The sequence below is a fragment of the Chiloscyllium punctatum genome, chromosome 10 (genome assembly GCF_047496795.1).
Source record: "Chiloscyllium punctatum isolate Juve2018m chromosome 10, sChiPun1.3, whole genome shotgun sequence".
Classification (NCBI taxonomy): Eukaryota; Metazoa; Chordata; class Chondrichthyes; order Orectolobiformes; family Hemiscylliidae; genus Chiloscyllium; species Chiloscyllium punctatum.
This window is the reverse complement of record NC_092748.1, coordinates 60958035-60983865: the sequence shown is the minus strand read 5'-3', so window position 1 is coordinate 60983865 and position 25831 is coordinate 60958035. Positions and strand designations below refer to the sequence as shown.

General features: G+C 40.4%; 1 protein-coding gene across 3 annotated transcripts in view; it reads right to left on the bottom strand.

Annotated features, from left to right (window-relative positions):
- Positions 1 to 874: 874 nt before the first annotated feature.
- The window catches only part of dcaf17 (ddb1 and cul4 associated factor 17), a 52588-nt gene continuing 27631 nt past the window's right edge, over positions 875 to 25831 (bottom strand). For 2 of the 3 annotated variants that reach the window (XM_072579320.1, XM_072579321.1), the window contains 5 exons: positions 23401 to 23510; positions 22277 to 22364; positions 19177 to 19257; positions 10220 to 10375; positions 875 to 2975 (listed from right to left, as the gene is read on the bottom strand). In XM_072579320.1, coding sequence (XP_072435421.1) covers positions 2853 to 2975; positions 10220 to 10375; positions 19177 to 19257; positions 22277 to 22364; positions 23401 to 23510 — 558 coding nt within the window. In that variant the 3' untranslated portion in view covers positions 875 to 2852. The remainder of the gene's footprint in view (positions 2976 to 10219; positions 10376 to 19176; positions 19258 to 22276; positions 22365 to 23400; positions 23511 to 25831) is intronic. The other variant, XM_072579322.1, reaches the window with a different exon arrangement.

Sequence of the window (25831 nt, the reverse complement as noted above, 5' to 3'; positions counted from 1 at the left end):
CATCCGTTCCCTATCCTATTGTGTGGCCATTTCCCTAATTGTGCTGTCCATATAGCTCTGCCTCACAGACGCATGTGACTCTAGCCTCTGGTCAAGCTCCAAATCTGAAGCCTAAGTTTTGTAGCCATTGGTACTTTGTGTATGTGAGATCATGAAGTGCCCATAACACTCCATGTCAAAGATGGACATTCTGGTGTTAATCTTCCCCTTCATATCTTAAACTTCCTTGGAATACCAACAATAAACTGGAGATTAGAATATGGAAGAGAATTACTTCAGCCAACTCATCAACAGTCGAAGGGAGTGTTGCATCGTCAGTAGTCACAGCACTCTGATGAGACATTAAACCAGGACCCCACCTACCTGCTCATATGGATGAAAACATCCCAAGGCACTATTTTGAATAAATAGTTGGACAGTTATGTCTGGTGTCTATTTATGTCTCAACATCACAAAAATAGCTGAACTAGCTATCATCACATTGTGAGAGTGTCCTGTGCAAATCAACTGCAAAGTTTCCCACATTACAGTGAAGACACCTCTTCAAAATTCTGTAACACACTTTGAGACGCCAGGTGGTCATGAAAAAAATCTCTTTTCACAATCAGAACAAACTATATTCTCTTGTATTATTATTATTAAGAAAGCAGATGGAGTTTGAATCACTATGAAATAGATGCAATTGTAGTAGTGGTAGAAATTAAGAGGGATGTGACAGTGATGTACTGAGTGCAGGGGAGATCAAGATTACATCGTTCTGTAGTGCCAGTGGAAAAGAAATCAAGATAAAATGTAATCAAATTATAATTAATAGGTGTATAACAAACTTCAGGGAATGCAATAGCACAGTCTATGAAGGCAGCAGGATAACAGATTTGATCTGAAAAAGGCTTTTATTTTGTTTCTTCTTCCATGCTTTCTCTTTCCGGTTAAGTATTCTGTAAATATTTTTTCAACACTTCTCCTGCTCTAAAGCAATATTCTGAAATATTTATGGTTACAAATCCTCCCAAAGTGGCTTGCTAAAGAATAAAGAAATGGGTCCGAACTTTGAAAATAATCCAGTCTTGTACAGTGTTACAGGATGGTCCAGAGATGGCAATAGTATTAGCTTTTTTTCTTGAATTTTAATCGATTGAAAGATTTTGGAGGCGAGGCGAGCAAGAGTTGAGGCTGCTTTCCCAATCCTCTTGTCGATCTGTGTCCAATGAGAGTTTGTCAGTGATGATAGAGCCAAGGTAGGTAAACTGATGGACAACATTGAGTTTGTAGTCGTTGATGATGATGACCGGTGGTGCCTCTGTGCCCTGTCCCAGGACGCTCGTCTTCTTCAGGCTGATAGTCGGCCCGACATCCTTGCAAGCGTGAGAGAGGCAGTCTATCAGTAACTGGAGTTCCTGCTGGGTGTGTGCTGCAGTTGCAGCGTCATCAGCAAACAGCATGTCCCTGATGAGTGCCGAATTTACTTTTGTCTTTCTCTGAGGCAGGCCAGGTTGAAGAGCCTGCTGTCTGATCTAGTGCACAGGTAAATCCCCTCCGATGCAGTGCCAAAGTCATGTTTCAGGAGCATAGCAAGGATGCAGCCTTGTTTAATGCCGCTTCGGATGTCAGGAAGAGCTATGAAGAGCTGCCGTTGAACTGCACTATCCCCTTCATGTTACTGTGGAAGGATTCTATCATGTTCATAAGTTTCGGTGGACAGCCGATTTTCAGAACCTTGTAAAGGCTTTTGCTACAGATCAGGTCGAATGTCTTGATAAGGTCATTGAAAGTGACACATGGGCATTTTCTGTTCTCTGCACTTCTCCTGCAGTTGGTGATAGGAGATGATCATGACTACTGTTGACCATTTAGCTCAGAAGCCGCACTTTGACTCTGGGTATACACGTTCTGTCAGTTTCAGCAGACAAGTCAAAATGACCCAAGCAAAGGCTTTGCCGACAGTGTTGTGGAGAGAGATGCCTCTGATCACTAAAACTTTTAATTAAACAATAACTTTTAAGATGAGTTGAAAGTTGGTCTTATCCATGTGTAACAACTTCGTAGAAATGTACAAGACTTACTGAGGTCTGTCCAATAGCAACTTAATTATAATCTATTGCCTTCTATCAGATCACATGCTTTATTTAAATGAAGTGAGAAACCTCTCAAATTGGAAAATTACTAGCTTAGTTTTTATAAGAACACATTTATTATGTACAAGGTCCTAAAAATTGTCAGGCTATATTTAGTGTTTGCACAGTACAGCTATACAACCGGTGCTGAAATGTTCTCTGTAAATCTGCACTACATTCCTGTTGAATGCTCTCTTTTACAACTGAAATCCTGCTTCAAGAACCAGCATAACGCAATGCTATGTGAAAAAACAGCTCAAAGATAATAGGAAGTGCAATCTCCCTTTGCTAAGCTTTACATATGTTGCAAAGATTCATGGGATCAACCAAAGCTGTGTCACTTTCTTAGTGTTCCAATGTTTGTATAAAACATTCAAGTTTGGATATTCTGGTTTAGAATCTCATCCAAATGTTGCAAGCGTTACAATCTTATGACACATTTCCAACCATCTGTCGCAAGTGACTGGTGCCTCACAGTTCTCAGTTATATAATCCTGCGAGCACAAAATATTTTTGTTTTTACAAAATGCTATTTTGCCTGAAGAGATTTTATTGACATCTGAAGTTACTTGTTGGCCATTTTATGATTCAGTATCCCCACAGTTTAATCATCATAGACTTTGCCATTACAGTGGTGCAGTGACAATAAATGAAGTTAATTGAAAAATAAAAGGCCAGATCAAACGGCTCTTCATTCTAAGTAACAGATTAGCAAACTTGGATGCATCATTCATTATTTTAATCTCCATCTTCACCCATATGTTGATCCATTTTGTAAACATGACAGCAAAATGTTCGAGGTGGCAGCAGTTCTACATGTATAATAGTGTCTCTGTCGAAGAACAATTGATGGCTATAAGTCTGCAAATTTAAGAAAACAAAATTGCAAAACTGGGTAAGAGAAACCACAGATATTTTTCCATTTTTTTTCACTCACATTGGTTTTACAATTTCATCCAAAGAATAAATAACAAATTGGAAAAGTTGCAGGTATAACCCCCATTCTGTGCTGGTACAGCTGTGACAGCTTCAGGTGAGGCAAATGTAGTAGATTTCCTATTGGCCTCACCTTTCAGACCTGGACTGAGAATATTGCTGAACATTCCTATGGCTGATCATTATCCAGAAATGCGTATGTGTTTACCAGGTAAGAACAAGATTGGATTCAGCTGCGGGAATCTGCAATCGAACACATTACAGTCAAATAATGTTTGCCAATTGTACTGAGTATTCAATTGCAGAGGTTACTGCAGCTGAACCCAATCTTGTTCTCATGTGGTAAACACACATGCATTTCTGGATAATGATCAGTCATAGGAATGTTAAGCAATATTCTCATTCTAATCTTACAGGGTGAGGTCAGTGAGAGCTCTGCTGCTTTTGCCTCAACTGAAACTATCACAGCTATCCCAAATCCCACATAATAGCCTCACATTTCTATGAAACCACGCGCAATGCAAGGAGTCAGGATCTGCAGAAGATCAAGGGAAGGAAGAACTTTAAAATAAAAATGGCTGGTGTTGGAAAAGACCATTTCCATTCTGTGAATTCCATGATTCTGACCACAGTATTTTAGACTTTTCTCATTACTGAAAAGGCTAATAGGGTATATGGTTGAGAGACCATCAAAATTATGAAGGTTATCAAGTAAACCTTGTTCTCATTGTCAGAAAGTAGATACAAATTTGAGGTAATTTTAAAATTTAATGGAATTTAGACAATTCTTCTTCAGTGGGTAATTAAAGTATGAAGTTCTCAGCGACAAACCATTGTGAAATAGGTCTAACATTCCTTAGGAATTTTACATAGTTGCTTGAAATAAACAATAAAAAAGGGAATGGGAAGGATTAGGTTAATGTCAAGCAAACTCCCAGTGTGGTCCTGTCTTGTCAAATGGCCCATTTCTGTATATAGCATCTTATCACTGTACAATTGGAAATTACCAATTGATTATATTATGGTACATTGAGAAATCCTGAAAAGGACAAAGAAACAAATCTGGCAGCCCTCATAAAGTCAGAGCTTAGAAGTTCCTTCGTAGTCATCAATGAGTAGATCTTATAGGTTCAAGCACATTCATAGGCTGCAAGATAGTTGCATGCCCAAGAACCTTCCAAATGCTGAGGTAGACAAAGCCAGATGACCAGTAGGACATCCAAAGCTCTGCTTCAAGAATGCATATGGGTATGGTGTGAAGGCCCTTGGCAAAATTCATTCCAACCAGGCACCATTAGCTGACAGGAAAATGTTGAAGGCTTCTGTGGGTTGGCATACGCCACCATGGCCAGTGGTTACAGCAGCTTGGCTATAGGTACTAATACTGAAAATAAGTGTGCATTTACATTCCCAACACTAGCCGCTCATATAGAACAGCAGGTCCCTTTAAGCTGTTCACAACAGCAAGGTAACGACCATACTCAACCAGCCCATGCTTGCAAAATCTCAAACAGTTCCAAACACTTGACATGTTGCTCAATTGCAGAAACATTTGCTGGATAATTCTCAACATGCCATAAATTACACAGACAAGTAATTTTGATTGTCTGTTTGGCCAGTGTGGCACACTTGTGCCAACTAGAAGCTACATATTTTAATATCAGGATCCTGCTCTTCCAAGACAGAAATAACAAATACACACCACACCAATTCCAATTCAACAAAATAAGTGGCAGCCATTTCCTGGTTCATTTCTCAGGGCAATGACCTGACCAATCAGAGTGAATCTGCCTGCTTTAAAATTTAACAAAGCTTAGCTGTGAACTGTCAATCACCATTAATGGTGCATTCTCCACTGAAAAGCTTCTATTAGTCAAAATCCACTTGCCAACCAGTGCGTTCCTCTCATGCTATTTAAGTATTGTTTTCTCCTTGAATCTTTATTCTTGCAAAATATTCCAATGAGTTAAGGTCAGAGGGGAAAGATTTAAAAGAGACCTAAGGGGCAACTATTTCAAGCAGAGTCATAGAAATGTACAGCATGGAAACAGACCCTTCAGTCCAAACCATCCATGCCAACCAGATATCCCAACCCAATCTAGTCCCACCTGCCAGCACCCGGCCCATATCCCTCCAAACCCTTCCTATTCATATACCCATCCAAATGCCTTTTAAATGTTGCAATTGCACCAGCCTCCACCACATCTTCTAGCAGCTCATTCCATACTTGTACCACCCTCTGCATGAAAACGTTGCCCCTTAGGTCTCTTTTATATCTTTCCCATCTCACCCTAAACCTATGCCCTCTAGTTCTGGACTCACTGATCCCAGGGAAAAGACTCTACCTATTTAACCTATCCATGCCCCTTATAATTTTGTAAAACTCTAAGGCCACCCCTCAGCCTCCGACGCTCCAGGGTAAACAGCCCCAGCCTGTTCAGCCTCTCCCTATAGATCAAATCCTCCAACCCTGGCAACATCCTTGTAGATCTTTTCTGAACCCTTTCAAGTTTCACAACATCTTTCCGATAGGAAGGAGACCAGAAATGCAAGCAATATTCCAACAGTGGCCTAACCAATGTCCTGTACAGCCGCAACATGACCTCCCAACTCCTGTACTCAATACTCTAACCAATAAAGGAAAGCATACCAAACGCCTTCTTCACTATCCCATCTACCTGCGACTCCACTTTTAAGGAGCTATGACCCTGCACAGAGGTCTCTTTGTTCAGCAACAGTCCCGAGGACCTTATCATTAAGTGTATACGTCCTGCTAAGATTTGCTTTCCCAAAATGCAGCACTTCGCATTTATCTGAATTAAACTCCATCTGCCACTTCTCAGCCCATTGACCCACCTGGTCCAGATCCTGTTGTAATCTGAGGTAACCCTCTTCGCTATCCACTACACCTCCAAGTTTGGTATCATCTGCAAACTTACTAACTGTATCTCTTATGCTCGCATCCAAATCATTTATGTAAATGACAAAAAGTAGAGGGCCCAGCACCAATCCTTGTGGCACTCCACTGGTCACAGGCCTCTAGTCTGAAAAACAACTCTCCACCACCACCCTCTGTCTTCTACCTTTGAGCCAGTTCTGTATCCAAATGGCTAGTTCTCCTTTTATTCCATGAGATCTAACCTTGCTAATCAGTCTCCCATGGGGAACCTTGTCAAACGCCTTACTGAAGTCCATATAGATTACATCTACTGCTCTGCCCTCATCAATCTTCTTTGTTACTTCTTCAAAAAACCCAATCAAGTTTGTGAGACACGATTTCCCATGTACAAAGTCATGTTGACTATCCCTAATCAGTCCTTGCCTTTCCAAATACATGTACATCCTGTCCCTCAGGATTCCCTCCAACAACTTGCCCACCACTGAGGTCAGGCTCATCGGTCTATAGTTCCCTGGCTTGTCTTTACTGCCCTTCTTAAACAGTGGCACATTTGCCAACCTCCAGTCTTCCGGCACCTCACCTGTGACTATCGATGATACAAATATCTCAGCAAGAGGCACAGCAATCACCTCTCTAGCTTCCCACAGAGTTCTCAGGTACACCTGATCAGGTCCTGGGGATTTGTCCACTTTTAACCGTTTCAAAACATCCAGCACTTCCTCCTCTGTAATCTGGACATTTTGCAAGATGTCACCATCTATTTCCCTACAGTATATATCTTCCATATCCTTTCCCACAGTAAATACTGATGCAAAATATTTATTTAGTATCTCCCCCATTTTCTGTGGCTCCACACAAAGGCCACCTTGCTGATCTTTGAGGGGCCCTATTCTCTCCCTAGTTACCCTTTTGTCCTTAATATATTTGTAAAAACCCTTTGTATTCTCCTTAATTCTAATGGCCAAAGCTATCTCATGTCCCCATTTTGCTCTCCTGATTTCCCTCTTAAGTATACTCCTACTTCATTTATACTCTTCTAAGGATTCACTGGATCTATTCTGACTATACCTGACATATGCTTCCTTCTTTTTCTTAACCAGACCCTCAGTTTTTTTAGTCATCCAGCATTCTTTATACCTGCCAGCCTTCCCTTTCACCCTGACAGGAAAATACTTTCTCTGGATACTTGTTATCTCATTTCTGAAGCCTTCCCATTTTCCAGCCGTCCCTTTGCCTGCGAACATCTGCCTCTAATCAGCTTTCGAAGGTTCTTGCCTAATACCGTCAAAATTGGCCTTTCTCCAATTTTGAACTTCAACTTTTAAATCTGGTCTATCCTTTTCCATCACAATTTTAAAACGAATAGAATTATGGTCGCTGGCCCCAAAGTGCTCCCCCACTGACACCTCAGTCACCTGCCCTGCCTTATTTCCCAAGAATAGGTCAAGTTTTGCACCTTCTCTAGTAGGTACATCCGCATACTGAATCAGAAAATTGTCTTGTACACACTTAACAAATTCCTCTCCATCTAAACCTTTAACACCATGGTAGTCCCAATCGATGTTTGGAAAGTTAAAATCCCCGACCATAACTACCCTATTATTCTTACAGATAGCTGAGATCTCCTTATAAGTTTGTTTCTCAATTTTCCTCTGACTATTAGGGGGTCTATAATACAATCCCAATAAGGATTTTTTTTAGATTACTTACAGTGTGGAAACAGGACCTTCGGCCCAACAAGTCCACACCGCCCCGCCGAAGCGCAACCCACCCATACCCCTACGTCTACCCCTTACCTACACTACGGACAATTTAGCATGGCCAATTCACCTGACCTGCACATCTTTGGACTGTGGGAGGAAACCGGAGCACCCGGAGGAAACCCACGCAGACACGGGGAGAACGTGCAAACTCCACACAGTCAGTCGCCTGAGGCGACTGATCATCCCTTTCTTATTTCTCAGTTCCACCAAATAACTTCCCTGGATGTATTTCCGGAAATATCATCCCTCAGCACAGCTGTAATGCTATCCCTTATCAAAAATGCCATTCCCCCTCCTCTCTTGCCTCCCTTTCTATCCTTCCTGTAGCATTTGTATACTGGAACATTAAGCTGCCAGTCCTGCCCATCCCTGAGCCATGTTTCTGTAATTCGTATGATATCCCAGTCCTATGTTCCTAACCATGCCCTGAGTTCATCTGCCTTCCCTGTTAGGCCCCTTGCATTGAAATAAATGCAGTTTAATTTACTCGTCCTACGTTGTCCTTGCCTGCCCTGACTGTTTGATTCACTTCTGTTCTCAACTATACCAGTCTCAGATTGATCTCTTTCCTCACTATCTCCCTGGGTCCCACCTCCTTCCCCCCCACCCCACCTTACTAGGTTAAATCATCCCAAGCAGTTCTAGCAAATTTCCCTGCCAGTATATTAGTCCCCTTTCAATTTAGGTGCAATCCGTCTTTCTTGTACAGGACACTTCTACCCAAGAGAGATTCCAATGATCCAAAAATGTGAATCCTTCTCCCATACACCAGCTCCTCAGCCATGCATTCATCTGCTCTATCCTCCTATTCCTGCCCTCACTAGCTTGTAGCACTGGGAGTAATCCAGATATTACTAACCTTGAGGACCTCCTTTTTAAAATTTCTGCCTAACTCTCTGTAATCTCCCTTCAGAATCTCAACCTTTTCCCTTCCTATATCATTGGTTCCAACGTGGACAATGACCTCTTGCTGGCCCCTCTCCCCCGTGAGACCATTCTGCACCCTCTCTGAGGCATCCTTGATCCTGGCACCAGGGTAACAACACACCATTCCGCTTTTTCTCTACTGACCACAGAAATGTCTGTCTGTACCTTGGACTACAGAATCCCCTAACACAATTGATCTCTTGGAACCAGACATACCCCTCGTTGCATTAGAGCGAGTCTCAATACCAGAAACTTGGCTATTCATGCTACGTTCCCCTGAGAATCCATCACCCCCTACATTTTCCAAAACAGCATACCTGTTTGAAATGGGTATATCCACAAAAGGCTCCTGCTCTCGGTGCCGACCTCTCTTACCCTTCCTGGAGTTAATCCATCTATGTGACTGTATCTGAGACATTCCTCCCTTCCAATAACTGCCATCATCACATACTGTTGCTGTTGCAAATTCCTCATCACTTCTATCTGTCTCTCCAACCGATCCACTTGATCTGATAAGATTCGCATCCAACAGCATTTATGGCAGATATAATCTGCAGTAACCCTTAAACTCTCTTTAAACTCCCACATCTGACAAGAAGTACCTATCACTGCAAAGGCCATTTTTGCTCCTTCACAATCTACAGATCCTGAAAATAACACCATCTTATTCCTCTACAAAACACTGCACCAGGTGAAATTAAGAGCTATGGCTTACATTTTAAGTTTAATCAAGAGACATATCTCCAAAAACATATAATCAAGAAAGAACCCACTGTACTCACTAATACCGCCTTTCTCTTGGATAGACGTGGTACGTGTATGGAACGAACTGTCAGAGGAAGTGGTAGAGGCTGGTATAATTACAATATTTAAAAGGCATCTGATGGTACATGAGTAGGAAAACAATTATAGGGACATGGGCCAAATACTGGCAACTGCGACTAGATTTATTTAGGATATCCAGTCAACATGGATGATTTGGACAGAAGGGTCTGATTCCGTGCAGTACAACTCTATGACTCTCAAAGAGGGCAAGACAAAAAGCTCTGACAATTTTTTTTTGGCAATACTCAAATTCTGTCCTTCCAAACAACTATAAGAATAACTTTAATTTTTGGTATAAAAATTACAGAAGTTCTTCAAGTGGAATTAAGTAGCTGTATAAATTAAGATGTTCCATATTAATTGATATCTAATACTAAAGAGATGTCATCTTTCCCACTCAATTTCAAAGTAAGCACAAGAAGATTTCTACTTCTCATTTCCCTTTCTGCATTTTCCCAAAGAATCCTCTATTCACAATTAAAGAGGGCAAGCTGACAAAGCTATTCCCAGGCCTCCATTAATGGAGCTCTGGTAAGTGACAAAAGGCATGTAGAAGTGGATCAGACTCGCTCCTGATCACCTTTACTCTCTTTTATCCTGCTTCCATGAAGAAGTGTTTGGTCTGTCTATCATGGTGACATGACTGGGTCTGGTAACTCAATATCTGGAGAACCAAAAGTATGAACATGTCAAAGTCTCTGGTGCTGAAGCAAATATTACATTAAACTAAATGACAGCTTATTGGTCATACTTACAACATTCCATGGTTCTCTTAAAGGAACACTCTTAATTAAGTTGCCAGATTGGTTGTCATAAAAATCGAGATGAATTTTTTCTTCGGTGTCTGTTGGAGGTACTGCCAAAACAGTCAACAGTTCTAGTTCATCCTCGTATTCTACTGTTTTAAAAGTCTTAAAAAGTGACAAAGCAATAAAGGGATAAGAATCATTCAGTAGTAATTACAAATCACAGATTAACTGGAACAATCCATGCAGAGGGTTTCATACTGAACATTGTTCTGCATAGACTAAGATTTGGTAGTACAGTAAATACGCCAGTGTTTTAGAAACTTATAACAATGACATTAGACACAGATAAATTTGTACCTATTTGTATAATTGATTATTCTATTCTAAGGTCTTTTTTTCTCCAAGATCAATGTTTTAAGTGTATATTAAACAATGAGTCAACTGCATTTTAAAAATCAAATAGACTGAAGGCCATAACATGAAGAACCATGAGATAGAATTATGTTGATTAATCAGATTGAATAGATAGTTCTCATCTGTGTGAAAGATACAATCTGCATTGATTAGGATATGTAATTTTCATTCATGGTTCTTAAAAATCTATTTATGCTACACAATTAATATTAGGATAATAACAAAAATGAGAAATATATTCAACTTAAATTAGATACTTAGGGTAGTCAAGAGCTCATGGAAATGAATCACATATCTGCCTGCCCAGTTGGCTACACTCTTGATTTTAGAAGCTAATGTTAAAAACTTCCCTAATTTCAAATCTTTTTAAACTCAACCTTCAATTCAGGAATCACCTTGTGAATGTTCTTTGAACTGTCTCCAATTCAAGAATATTCCTCAAATAAGGAGACCAAAACTGCATGCAATGTTCTAGGTGCTGCCTCACCAATGCCTTGTACAATTGCAGCAAGACTTTTATAATCCAATTCCCTGCAATGAAATCCAACATTATATCTGCCTTCCTAATTACTTGCTGTACCTGCATGCTAACTTGTTGTAATTCATGTATTGTGCAGATTCATTCCATTTTCTGATTGGTCAGTGCTGGTCAGGTGCTAGTTTGTGTTAACCCTTTCATTCCCTTGGTGCTACAGGTGAAGTAGTCTCACTGCAGTTTAGGGTAAGTGTCTCTCAGTCTTTCTAAGTTAGTACAGTTGGTCCATTTTCTGGTTAGCATAGGGAGGTCAGTTAAATAGTAAGTTCGGGGGCTATTCATTAGAAAGTAATAACTGTAATGTTTAGGCAACTAATTAAAATTTAACTTGTAATCTAACAGCCAACAGAGGGTTCATCATGTCAGTTGGTGGGGCTTTGTATTCTGCCTGCAAGATGTGTCAATCATGGATGCTGAGAGCATCCCAGGTAATTACATCTGCAGGAAGTGTACCCAGCTTCAGGTGCTCACCAAATGAGTGGATCAGCTTTAGCTGCAGTTGGAGATAGAAAGGAGCACACATATGGTGGAGTGTGTCATAGGTAGAATTTGAAGAAATGTGTTCACAACCAAGGTACAGGAGAATACATGGGTGACCACTAGAAGGAAAACGTGAGGACTGCAGATGCTGGAGATCAGAGCGGAAACGTATGGCGCTGGAAAATCACAGCATGTCAGGTAGCATCCGAGGAGCAGGAGAGTCGACATTTCAGGCTTAAGCCCTTCATCAGGAATGGGGGAGCTAAGAGACAAATAGGAGGGTGGAGTGGGGCTTGGTTGGGGGGGGTGCGGGGAGGGGAGGGCAAGGTAGCTGGGAAAGCGATAGTTAAATGGAGGTAGAGGTGATGTGGTAGGTCGGATAGGAAGGTAGAGTGGAGAGGTGGGAAAGAAGATAGATAGGTAGAACAGTTCATGAGGGCAGTGTCGAGTTAGAGGGTTGGATCTGAGATGAGGTGGGAGGAGGGGAAATGAGGAAACTTGTGAAATTGACATTGTTGCCAAGCCGGTAGATAAGTTCTTCCTCCATGGGTCAGGTAGCTTGGATTTGGCGGTAGAGGCAGTCCAGGACTTGCATTTCCTTGTCGGAATAGGAGGGAGAGTTGAAGTTGCCTGTCACAGGGTGGTGTTGTTGGTTAGTGCATGTGTCCCAGAGATGTTCCCTGAAACGTTGCACGAGTTCCATCCTGTCTCCCCAATGTAGAGGAGACCACATTGAGAGCAACAGACACAGTGGATGAGGTGTTTGGATGCGCAGGAAAATCTCAGCTGGATATGGAAGGATCCTTTGGGGCCTTAGACAGAGGTGAAGAGGGAGGTGTATGTGCAGGTTTTAGAGTTCTTGCAGCTGCAAGGGAAGGTGCCGGAAGTGGAGGTTGGGTGGTGGGGGCATGACCTAACAATGGATTTGCAGAGGGAATGGTCTCTGCAGAACACTGATAGGGGTGGGAATGGAAATGTATCTCTGATGGTGGGGTCTGAATTTAGGTGGCGGAAATAGCAGAACATAAATGCGCTGTATTTGGAGATTAGTGATTGCTAGAAGGGGTAGGCAGTCAGTGCAAGAATCCACTGCAGCTGAACCCCTGGTCAAACAAGTATTCTGTTTTGAATAATGATGAGGGGGTTGGCCCAGCAGTGACATCAGCAACAGCAGCCAAAGTAGTGTCACCACGGCTGGCCCTGCTGTACAGACGGAAGGGACAAAGCGTAGTAAAGCAATTGCAATTGGAGATTCAAAAGTCAGGGGCACAGATAGGTGCTTCTGTGGCCACGAAAGAGACTCCAGGATGGTGCCACAGTCATGGATGGGTACAGGAGATCCTGAAATAGAAGGGTCAACAAATAAAAGTCATTGTCCATATTGGCACAAATGACATAAATAGGCAGAGTGCCAAGGTCCTGCAATGACAATTCAGGTAGTTAAGTAGTAGACTAAAAAGCAGGACCTCTTGGGTAGTAATCTCAGGATAACGCCCCATGGTATGTGCTATTGAGGCTCGGAACAGCCTCAGGGCTAAGGAGCTGGTGTGGGGGGAGCGGTTCAGATATGCAGATCATTGGGCTGTCTTCCAGGGAAGGTGGAACCTGTACAAGAAAGACAAGTTGCATAAATATCCTAGCAGGAAGATTGGCTGGTGCCACTTGGGAGAGTTTAAATTAGTGTGGCAGGGGGTTGCGAACCACAGAAGCAGGTTGTTAAGTGTAGAGACTGGGGAAGAGCTGGAGACAAGGGCAAATACATCTAATAGGAAGAGCAATCAGGGAGAAGTTGCTAAACTCAGCAGAACTGGAGGCTTGGCTGTATTTGCTTCAATGCAAGAAGTATAACAGATTAACTTAAAGCCTGGATTAATGCACGTAATTATGATGTTGTTGCTATCACAGAGACATGAATGAAAGAGGAACAGGATTGGCAGCTTAATGTTCTGAGATATTTATGTTTTAGACAAGGCAGAGGAAGAACCAAAAGAAGTGGGAGAGTTGCAGTACTGGTTAGGGAGGACACCCTGGAGGGATCTCGCAGTGAGGCATTATGGGGTGGAGCTCAGGAACAGAAAGGGTGCAATCACAATGCTGGGAATGCACTACAGATCTCCCAGCTGTCAGTGGGAGGTGGAGGAAAATATGTAGTCAAATTCTGGAAAGATGTGAAAATAGCAGGGTTGTTGTGGTAGGTATATTTTTATTTCCCCATATTGACTGGGATTCCGTTAGTGATGGGAGTTGGACGGGGAGTGGTTTGTTAGGTATGTCCAGGAGAGCTTTTCTGAAATAGTATGTGGATAGTCCAATGAGGGAGGGGGCTACTCTGGACTTGGTATTGGGAAATGAGCCGGGCCAGGTAATCAAAGTTTCAGTGGGGGAGCATTTTGAGAATACTGACCATAATTCCCTAGGTTTTTAGATACTTATTGATAAGGACAAGAGTGGACCTTAGAAGAAGGCATTAAATTGGGGGAAGATCAACTACAACTGAATTAGGCAAGAATTGGTGAATGTGGATTGGGAGAGGCTGTTTGAGCGTAAATCGATATCTGACATGCTGGAGTCTTTCAAAGGCCATTTGATTAGAGTGCAGGACAGGCATATTCCTGTGAAAATGAAGGTCAGAAATGACAGGATTTGAGAACATTGGATGTCAGGAGAAATTATCATTTTAGTCAAAAAGAAAAGGAAGCAGACCTCAGGTCTAGGCAACTGAAAACAGTCCAAGTCCTTAAAGAATATAGAGAAAGTAGGAAGGATTTCAAATGGGGAGTTAGGAGGGCTTAAAAGGGCTATGAAATGTCCTTAGCCAGCAGGGTTAAGAAGAAGGCCAAGGAGTTTTATACATATATTAGGAGCAAGAGGGTAGCTAGGGAAAGAGTAGGGCGATTCAAGGATAAAGGAAGGGAGGTTATATGTAGAGCCACAGGAAATGGGCAAGATTCTTAATGAGTGCTTCACATTGATATTTGCCAAAGAGAGGGACATGAGAGATGTTGAGGTTGGGGAAGTGTACGAGAATACTCTTGGGCAGGAAAACATAATGAAGGAGGAAGTGAAGAGTGTCTTAAAATTTATTAAGGTAGACAAGTCCCCAGGGGCAGATGGGATCGATCCCAGAATATTTGGGGAGGCAAGGGAGAAAATAGCTGGGGTCTTAACAGATATTTTTGCATTCTCTTTGACATCAGATGAGGTTGTAGGGGACTAGACAATGACAAATATTGTTCATTTGTTTAAGAAGGGAAACAGAGATAATCCATGTAATTATAGGCCGGTGAGCCTAATGTCAGTGGTGGGCAAGCTGTTGAATGCATGACAGGATTTACTCACATTTGGAAACAAATGGACAGGTTAGTGATAGACAGCATGAGTTTGTCTGGAGAAGGTCATGTTTCACCAACTTGATTGAGTTTTTTGAGGAGGTGACAATGATGAGGGAAGGGTGGTAGACTTTAATAAGGCATTTGATTAGGTATTTCATAGCAGGATGTTACAAAAGAAAGAGTTTCATGGGATCCGGGCGAGGTGGCTAGATGGATACAAAACTGGCTTGGTTGTAGAAAACAGAGTGGCGGTTGAAGGCTGCTTTTCAGAATGGAGCTCAGGAACTAGTGGTATTGCGCTGGGACCTTTGTTGTTTGTAATATATATAAATGATCTGGAGGAAAATGTAAGTGATCAGATTAGTAAGTTTGCAGACTAAATTTGGCAAAGTTTTAGACAGTGAGGAGGTTTGTCAAAGGATATAGATAGATTGCAGATTTGGACAAAGAAATGGCAGGTGGAGTTTAATCTGGACAAATGCTGGAGGTGACGGATTTTGGAAGATTAAATTTAGGTGCAAATTGTACAATAAATGGCAGAACTCTTCAGGAGCACTGACATGCAGAGGGATCTGGGCATTCAGGTCGACAGATCCCTAAAAGTGGCAACACAGGTGAATAAGGTGGTCAAGGTGGCATACAGCATGCTTACCTTCACCAGTCGGGACATCAAATATAAAAGTTGGCAAATTATATTACTGCTATATAAAACTTGTCAGCCCATGTTTGGAATGTTGCATGCAGTTCTGTTCGCCACACTACCAGAAGGACATGGATGCTTTGGCGAGGGTGCAGAGAAGATTTACCAAGATGTTGCCTGGTCTGGGGGTTTTAGTTATGAGGAGAGGTTGGATAAATCTGGATTGTTTTAACTGGAAAGGTGGAAGCTGAGGGGTGATCTGATAAAATCTACAAATTTATGAGAGCATCGATAGGGTGGATTGTCAGAGGCCTTTTCCCAGGAAAAGTTAACTACAAGAGCGCACAGGTTCAAGGTGAGAGGGGGTAAGTTTAGGAGAGAAGCGCTGGGAAAATGTTTAACAGAGAGCCTGGAACATATTGCCAGTGGCGGTGGTGGAAGCAGGCATGTTAGGAATATTTAAGGCGTACCTTGATAAGACACATTAATGGGAGACAAACGGAGGGATAGAAACAATGTATGGGCAAGAAGTAGCAGGTCCAAGTAAGAATTAGAAATTGGTGCAGGCTTGGTGGATGGAAGGGCCTGTTCCTGTGCTGTATTGTATTACATATTGTCATAATATTTGATTTTTCTATTCTATTGGTCACAACCTCAAGGTTTCCTATACTATATTCAATTTGCCAAGGTTTTGCCTAACTCACCATATCCCTTTGTAGACTCTGATGTCCTCACAATGTAATTTCCTATTAATGATTATATTATCAGCAAATCTGGCTACAACACACTTGTTCTCATTACTTAAGACAATAATATTGATTGTAAAGAGTTAAGGGCAAATAAGAAACAGAACAGGTTTACAGATACCTTGTGCTATAAACTCTTAGATTGCAAACACGGTAATTTGGTAGTTTTGCCTTTCAGTATTTCTGGGGTGTCATTTTCATCCTCAATTGCTCTGGTATCAAGCAGATATGATGCTCTAAACAGAGCTTAAGCATCCTCTCACACATACACCAACAGAACGCTCACTTCACTAGCCATTAAACACAATGGTCAAGAGCTAGCCTGCTTCATCTACAATGTCTATACTCAAGGGCAGTATGGGGATGAGGGATGGGGGAGCTGAAGTTTATTTGGTACTTCTCAAAATTGTGGAGCGACATAAACAGTATGGGATGAAGCTGCTCTTGGAGGACATTCCTGGAATTTGTGAGCTCTGAGAAGGGAATTACAGGATTGAGCAATAAGCAGGAGATGAATTTCTGAGAGGGCTGGATCCTGAGGCTCAGCAAGACTCTGAGGGTATGTTGAACTACTGAAGGTTCACGAGGTCAATTCCTGGAATGGCAGGATTACCTTACACTGAAAGACTGAAGCGACTGGGCTTGTATACCCTTGAGTTTAGAAGACTGAGAGGAGATCTGATTGAGACATATAAGATTATGAAAGGATTGGACACTCTGGCAGCAGGAAACATGTTTCTGCTGATGGGTGAGTGCCGAACCAGAGGACACAGCTTAAAAATACGGGGTAGACCATTTAGGACAGAGATGAGGAGAAACTTCTTCACCCAGAGAGTGGTGGTTGTGTGGAATGCTCTGCCCCAGAGGGCAGTGGAGGCCCAGTCTCTGGATTCATTTAAGAAAGAGTTGGATAGAGCTCTCAAAGATAATGGAATCAAGGGTTAGGGAGATAAGGCAGGAACAGGATACTGATTAAGGATGATCAGCCATGATCATATTGAATGGCAGTGCAGGCTCGAAGGGCTAAATGGCCTACTCCTGCACCTATTGTCTATTGTCTAAAATATTCAGCCAATAAGTTTTCTTCCAGGATAGAATCTAACTTACTTTCTGACTTGCCAAAAATAAAGTGATTAAAAATTGTTTCAACTGTTAACTTATATTTCTGAAGAGTTTGTAAATTAATTTCCATGTAACTGTATTTCTTCATAAATTCCTGTGGAACGAACATGAAAAATATCCGAATTCAGAATGGAATAAAACTCTTATACACAAATCTGTCACATGGATTGTATGCATTAGAAAAAGTTATGATGATCAGATTCAGAAAGTAATCAGTTTCATAAGAATAAATGATAAGCAAGATGTAAAGGGCATTTTAAATTGAAAGGAGACTTAGGAGAGAACATTTCACATTTGGAATACTAAATTACAGTGAAAACTGAATACTGAGATGAGAAAGCATGTAGCCATAAATATGACACATTTGCTGCAGAGAATGTGGAAAAGGGCTTGTTCAGAGGAATTGGGGACATCTGTTCTTAGTGTCAATGGATTGGTGTAAATAAGGTGATAACATATGAGGCTGTACTTCCTTCTCACACTGGAGGCGTGTATTTCACAATAGGATGTAAAATAACTAAATTGCTGGACTCTTAACAAAATTCATACTCAATAGGAAAAGAACTTGTAATTTAATAACTGGAATATACATGTAATAGAACAATCCTGAGAGATTTTCATGTATACCACACTGAGCAGATTTGAATTTATGAAGCTCAGTTCCCTCATCTTGACTGTGCTGGAATGTGAATGTCTCATTACCCTTACAGGCTAGGAAAAAACTGACATAGTAAGGAAATTGGAAGATGTTTATGTGAGAGTGAGAGAGAGAGAGAAAACATTCTTCTGTAAATTACATTCATTGATTGAAGGGTTCAAGGGACAGACAGAGAGAGAGAGAGAGAGAGAGAGAGGGGTGGGGTGGGAGGGGGAACGGAAGCTGGTGGAAAATTCACCCTTTATGGTTTGAATGAATGCTGGCTTGTCGTGGATTGAATGTTTGTGTGTTATTCCCAGGAGCTCAAGATCCGAGAATGTGACAAATTTAATTTGCATTCTGGGAATCCAACATGATTTTAAAAGAAAAAGCCATTTTGTAGGACAATGGTACTGAACGTGTTAGCTGAGCAAGGTTACCTCATGACCTTTTCACCAATCTCTCATTATGATGTTCTAGCCAAAGCAAACTGACCATTTGGCCTGGCTGGATCTAGGTTTCCCACTTTGATGTGCCTGTAACTTAATTAGTCAAGTGTACACAGACCGACCAATGAGTTTCTCTTCCTCTGCAAACTTTTGCCATTTTATTGCTGCTTATCTGATTAAGGACATGGGGCATTTTTTGTAATTTTAATACCAAATTTTGTATAAAGACAGCTTGTTTGCAGCAATAAAGGGAGTAGCCTGAGAAAGCTCTTAGGGGTAAGAGCTGGCGCCGATACTCTGCGAATGGTTTTAGAATCTGAGCTCAAGCCTGGTTTGTAGATATCTGTGATATAGTGTAACATTGATGCCATTGGTAAATAAAAGATAATAATTTGAACTAAATTGTCTGCAAGAGGTTTATATTCCAGACTACCACAGAGTACGATCTCCAGGATGAACCGGAGAGTCCAACAAAGATTCTCTGAGTGGTTTCAAATAGGTACTTTTACTGAGATAGTCAATCTCAAATTAAATTCCACTGGTTTCAAGACCTGCCAATTATAAATAAGTAAACCCTACATATTAATGCATTCTAAATCAGCAATTACCTCATACTTGTCATCGTCTAATTGAGAAAATCTTCTTTTCACAACTCGACCATAAGCTGTCACTCTCACTGAGCTCTCCACCTTGAAGAGGGACATTTTGTTGAACAGTTAAAATTCAACTTTCTTTTTGTTAAATGTTCATCTATATCTTATACCTGCATAACTCTATACAAAGTCAGCAAACGTCCTAAAATCACTCTACTCAATAAAGTTTATGAGCACAGATGCATATCTTTATTTATACAAGAGATACATTTCTGGGAAGGTGAATACAATAGTAAATTAGCTTTGTTATCATGGCTGTGTATGTACAAGTGGAAGGATGTATTAAGCGTATAGAGAAATTTGTTTTTGTTCAGTTCTCTGGGGCTTAGATTATTATTCTTTTTATGTTTTAAGGTATGATTGGTGTTTGCTTACCTCCCTTCTGTGTTAATTTTATTTTTCTCATGGCCAATTTTCTTAATTTTGGATGCAAAATTATGCTAATTGAATCTTGAGGATTCTTATCACTTCTAGGCATAAACTGAAATATTTGGATTAGATTATGTCACACAGTTGTATGTTCATTGAGGGACAGGAAAGGCTCCCTTCAATGGGTGGCAATTACTTCTGGTAACTAGCACATGGAAGGGTTGGGGTTGCTTCATTTTCTTAATAAGTTTAACACATGTTCTAATCAGTCCAGAAGCTGATTATAGAGAAGAATCAATAATACCTTGGAAATTAGTCCATATCTTTCCCTTGGTTGGGATGGGTACATTGCATTAGTGTGAGATGAGGGGAGCAGATAGTAATAGTGACATATTTACAATTTATTTTGGTGAGAATTATCTCCTCCTTCTGATGAAACTATGACCATCATGGAATATTCTCAGTTGAAAACAATCCTGTCACATGCAACATGCTCATTCTATGCTCTAACTTTATCAACAGTCATTGGATAGCACTGCAAAGATTTTGCCCCATAATCAAACCCGGTCTTGGGTAGTGCACCAAGTAAATGACCTACTGATGAAAGACATTAAGTCAATATCAATGTGTACAGGTTCAATGGCACTAATTGAATAACATAGTCTGACCAATGTTTGTACTTCAGTCATCACCAGCCTAATTAGATCCTCATCACGTTGCAATTTGCATTATGTGAAAATCGGGTGCTCTGTTTCACTGTATTATAAATAGTACTGTGCTGCAGCAGTATTTCATTGGCTAAAATACACTTCAGAATATCTGGAGATTACGAAGTGCTAAATAATAGCTTTTTAAAATTGGATGGTAATTTCATATTTGCTCATAAAATTCCTCATACATTGGTATAATTGCAGCAGTTCTTTCAATTGGTCATCATAACTTCAGTGAAAAGCTCTAGTATTCAAAAATGGGTAGGATACAATTTAGAGAACAGTTTATGCCAAGGCGTCAATTATGTCATTGAATGTCAAAGGAAGACAGTTAGGTTTCTTTTGTTGCAGTAGTCATTGCCTGGCAATTGCCACTTACTAACCCAAACTCTATTTTTAATTTGGTCAGTGAACATGAGTTTTACTAGTTAGGCCAGCATTTATTGCCTAATGATAACTGCTCTGGGGAAGATAATGGTGAACTCCATTCTTGAATCGCTGCAGTCTTTGGAGTATAGAGGACAGTCGGGAACGAATTCCAGGATTTTGACTTTGTGATAGTGAAGTCACAATGATATATTCCAAGTCTGGATGGCGCATGGCTTGACAAGGAGCTTACAGCTGGTGACAGTACCATGCACATGTTGCCTTATTGTTCTGGGTGGTAGAGGTAACGGGTTTGAAGGTGTTGTTACAGGTTCCTACAGTGTATCTTAGAGATGGTACACATTGCTGCCAAGTTGGAAGTGAAGGGAGTGAAGGTTGAAGTGGTGGATGCAGTGCCAATCAAGTGACTGCTTTGTTCTGGATTGTGTTAAGCTTTGAGTTTTGTTGGAGCTGCACTTAACCAGCAGAGTGGATGGTATTCCATTACACTGTTGAATTATGCATTGTAGATGGTGAACAGGCTTTGGGAGACAGGAGATAAGTTTCCCACAGAATTCCTAGCTGCTGACCTTCCCTTTTAGTCAATAGTATTTGTATGGTTGTTCCAGTTCAGCTTCTGATCAATGGTAACCCCCTAGACGTTGATAATGGGGGATTCAGTGATGGGAATGACATTGAATGTAGGTTTCCCTTTTTAGAGATGATCATTGCCAGGCATATATATGCTGAGAATGTTACTTGCCACTTATTAACTCCAAGGCTGGTGCTATTTTTGTCTTGCTGAATATGAGCATGGACAATATTAATATCTGAGGAGTTGTGAACGGTACTGAGAATTATGCAATGATCATTAAGTATTCCAATTTCTGACCTTATGCTAGATGGAACATCATTGAAGGTGGTTGAGCATTCTCAATATTCTGAAAAGGATTACAAGGTCCTCAATTTAAGCATTCCCCTTGCAAAGGGGAACAGGACAGAGTCTGCCTTAGGCAGCAACCATCAGAAGAAGCTTAGTCATCCTTGGTATAATTGTGAGAAGAACTGAACATTATATCACTTGTCACTTTAAGTAATAAATCTTATTCTTTTATATCTGAAAATTGTCCAGAAGACTGAATTAGTGTAACTGGCTGGAAAAAGACTTAACTTTCCTGAAACTGAGAGAACATTCCCTATCCAGCATATTCTTAAAACAAGGGTACAAGAAACTAAGCACTTTTTCTTCTAAAGGATGAATATACTGGAACATCTAGTTTCAAATGGTTTATGGGTTATAGCAATGCATAAATCCAATTGTCTATGCAAACACAACTCTCCTACCATAGCTAGCCAACAAAGTCTTGCTTGTTCCTAGAAAAGGCAAGCGTAGTAAAAGAAATTCCCCATCGCCTCCCTCCATTGGCTGAGAATGAAGCCCAGCAAAGCCCTGACCTAGTACACAAGATTCGACTCAGAGGCTTCAGGAATCGATAACAATGACATCACTAGCTATCTGAAAGGAGGTTTGCTACTTCCCTTGGAACCCTGAGGAGTTTCCCAATTTCACAATGGATCAATGCAATTAAAGGTGGAAGAAAATGATTTACCTCTCTTTCTCTTGCAGAATAAATAGTAAAGGCTCGGAAAACTTGCCATCTCTGTAAACCTTCAGATTTTTCAGACAGCTGCAACACACTGGCAAACAGTGTTAGCACAAGTGATAAGACATGTTAATTTATGTCATAAAAGAAATATGTTTTGATACTTAATATTTACTTTTTTTAATATTTAAAGCTTTTCAATAACATTAAATGCTTTCAATTCAGTGAAAAATTCACATCAAGTTATCCTCATTAATAGACTGGCAATCAGCCTGATTGTGGAATAAAAAATAACTGATGACATTTAACATTAATCTTACTGTTACTTCTAAATTGACTTTAAATTTTATAATTCTTTCTTGCTGCTGCTAGGGATATTCATCTGTTACTTTCATCTTGGGAAACAGCCAAAATGTCTCTTGTTCTCAGTTAATATTAACTGTGGCTGGTTATGCTGCTGCATTAGCCTGATTATATGTTTGCTTTCAGTTTATTTTACATTATTCACATCTGGATATCTCATCTGTGAAATCTGGAAACTTACTTCACGACTGATTCTCTCAAATCCATCTAATGCCAGACAGATCATTGATTTATTGAAAATCATTATAGCTTTGCTGCCAATTTGTGATGATGATATAAATAAAGCTTGTAACCATAATTCATAACCTTGCAATAAACAATTGTACGAAAATTACAATACATTACAAAATTCCAATCTCCTTAACGTGCAGTATAAAAATAAAAATTGCATTGTGTATTAAAGTCCACTGATCATTTTTGTCAGGTTGAGTTAATCTAGTCTCATTTCTCACTTGTATATTTAACTAACAATCCTACAACATTTCAAATTTCTGAGTGATGTTCTTTTTCAATTTCTTAGCCAGTCAAAAATTGCAGCAACTTAGATCAGCTATCATTTATTATTTGTATTGGTCTTCCAGTATTCTCTGGGAGGCTGATTATGCACATATTCCTTATTATTTCTTAGCAAGAGGCCTCTTCACCCCATTTTCCATCCACATCTGCTTGAAAACAGGTTGTATTTGAGAGGAAATGGAAATCATTCTCTAAAAGCAATAGTCAGCCAGATTTGCTGAACAAGGATTAAAGAAATTATACAAACTTACTTAATTTGCGTTGGTCCAATGTGCATGATCCTTCCAGAATCATCTGGATGAAAATATATCCAATCAGTATCTAATGAACAACACTGCATCTCCTGAATTCCATTCTCTGCCTAATTGGACAAAAATACATTTGACAGTCTGTGCCCCTCATAATATTTAATCAAAAATAATCAAACTAATCAGAATAGAAATCTTACTATGGGGGCAATGTCATTTTTTGATCATTTTAATTAACAATTAAGCACTTTTGTATGCAGTTTTCTCACTATGCTATGTTTTTACATTTAAGACTGTTTAAAGGAAACTCCTAATTGCCATCTAAAATGGGTATACAACTCTGGTTTCCCATTCACAATGCTTCTGAAATACAGTACAAAACTAACAGAGACACCACTTGTCCAATTGACAGTAAAACTCTCATTGGTTATTCTGAAGGCAGTAGAGGGGGCCACTCCAACATTAGTAAAATACAAACGTAAAATGACATGAGTGTGGCTGCAACTGCCTTATTAAGCTGCCCACCTCCATAAAGCAGGGAACAGCCAGGACCATCTCCAATCCTGTCTTCATTCAGTCAGGAGAATCCAGCCCAAAGAAAATAGCAATAAAATGACTTTGTTTGTATTGGAGAAAATAGCCTAAGGTTAATTTTAGACCAATTCTATTCTTAGTAAATACAAATGATTTGAACTTGCACACAATCTCAAAAAATTGCTGTCGAGATCTGGTGAAACCACGAGATCTTAAAACATAGGAGCAGACGTAGACCACTTGGCCCAAGAGGTCTATGGCTAATCTGATAATTCTCAACTCCACTTTTCTGCTTTATCCCTATAACTTTTGTTTCTATTAATGATTAGAAATCTGTCTTTATCAGCCTCGAATATACTTAAGAACTAAGCCTCGACAGCTCTCTCGGTTAAAGAATTCCACAGATTCACCATAGAGCCATAGAATCATAACGTTGTACAGCATGGAAACAGATCCATTGGTCCAACTCGTCCATTTCAACCAGATATCCTAAATTAATCATGTCCTATTTGCCAGCGTTTGGCCCATATCCCTCTAAACCCTCCCTACTCCTGTATCTGTCCAGATGCCTTTTAAATGCTGTAATTGTACCAGCTTCCACCACTTCCTCTGGCAGCTCATTCCATACATGCACTATCCTCTGCATGAAAAAGTTGCCCCTTAGATCCCTTTTAAATTTTTCCCCCCTCACTTTAAACCTATGTTGTCTAGTTTTGGACTCCCCACCCTGTGGAAAACAAACCTTAGCTATTCGCTCTTATCCATGCCCTTCATGATTTAATAAACGTCTATGAGATCATCCTTCAGTATCCGATGCTCCAGGAAAAACAGCCACAGCCTATTCACCTCTCCTAATTGCTCAAACTCACCAACCCTAGCAACATCCTTGTGAATCCTTTCTAAACATTTTCAAGTTTCACAACATCCTTCCTATTGCCTTATTAAGCTGCCCACCTCCATAAAGCAGGGAACAGCCAGGACCATCTCCAATCCTGTCTTCATTCAGTCAGGAGAATCCAGCCCAAAGAAAATAGCAATAAAATGACTTTGTTTGTATTGGAGAAAATAGCCTAAGGTTAATTTTAGACCAATTCTATTCTTAGTAAATACAAATGATTTGAACTTGCACACAATGTATTTTCCAAAAGTGGCCTAAACAATGTTCTGTACTGCTACAACATGACCTCCAAACTCCTATATGGTACTGCTTTTTGGAAAGGCAAATCAGGGCAGGACTTATACACACCACTCTCTGAGAAAAGAAATTCTTCCTCATCTCTGTCTCATCTGGGCACCTCCTTACTCTAATATTATGCCTTTGGGTCCTTGGGTTCTGGTGTCGTCTTCTTTTAAACTCCAATGAGTACAAACACAACCAACTCAACCTCTCCTCAGAATCTGTCCACGCCCAGAATCAACATAGTGAACCTGCTCTGTACTGCCTCCAATGTCAGTATGTAGTTCCTAGCTGTGGTCTAACTTCTGCCTTGTATGGTTTTCACAAGACCTCCCTAGTTTTATACTGTGAAATAAACATCATGCTGGAAATAATGAAGTAAAGATGCATTTATACAAAACATCTGTTTAATTTTTTTTGGCTAGATGAGGGCAGTTAGGTGCAACAATTTTGAGTGGCAGGTAAGCTTAATTTCCCACTTCCATCCATTCCCTCCTACCAGCCATTTCCCTACAAATGATATTCTTAGTGATATTCTCCTGAAAACAAAAGCTAGCCAACTGACTTCATTAACTATCAAATTATGCTTACTGTCAGAGATCAAATGCAATTTTCTTACTGGCCTCCCTGTTCTCCAAGGGCATGGCAGCAAACAGTGTTACTGCCTGCAAGCTACCTCCTGGTGACAAGAGCAGCAGAGGATCAGAACTCCAAGCCAGTTTA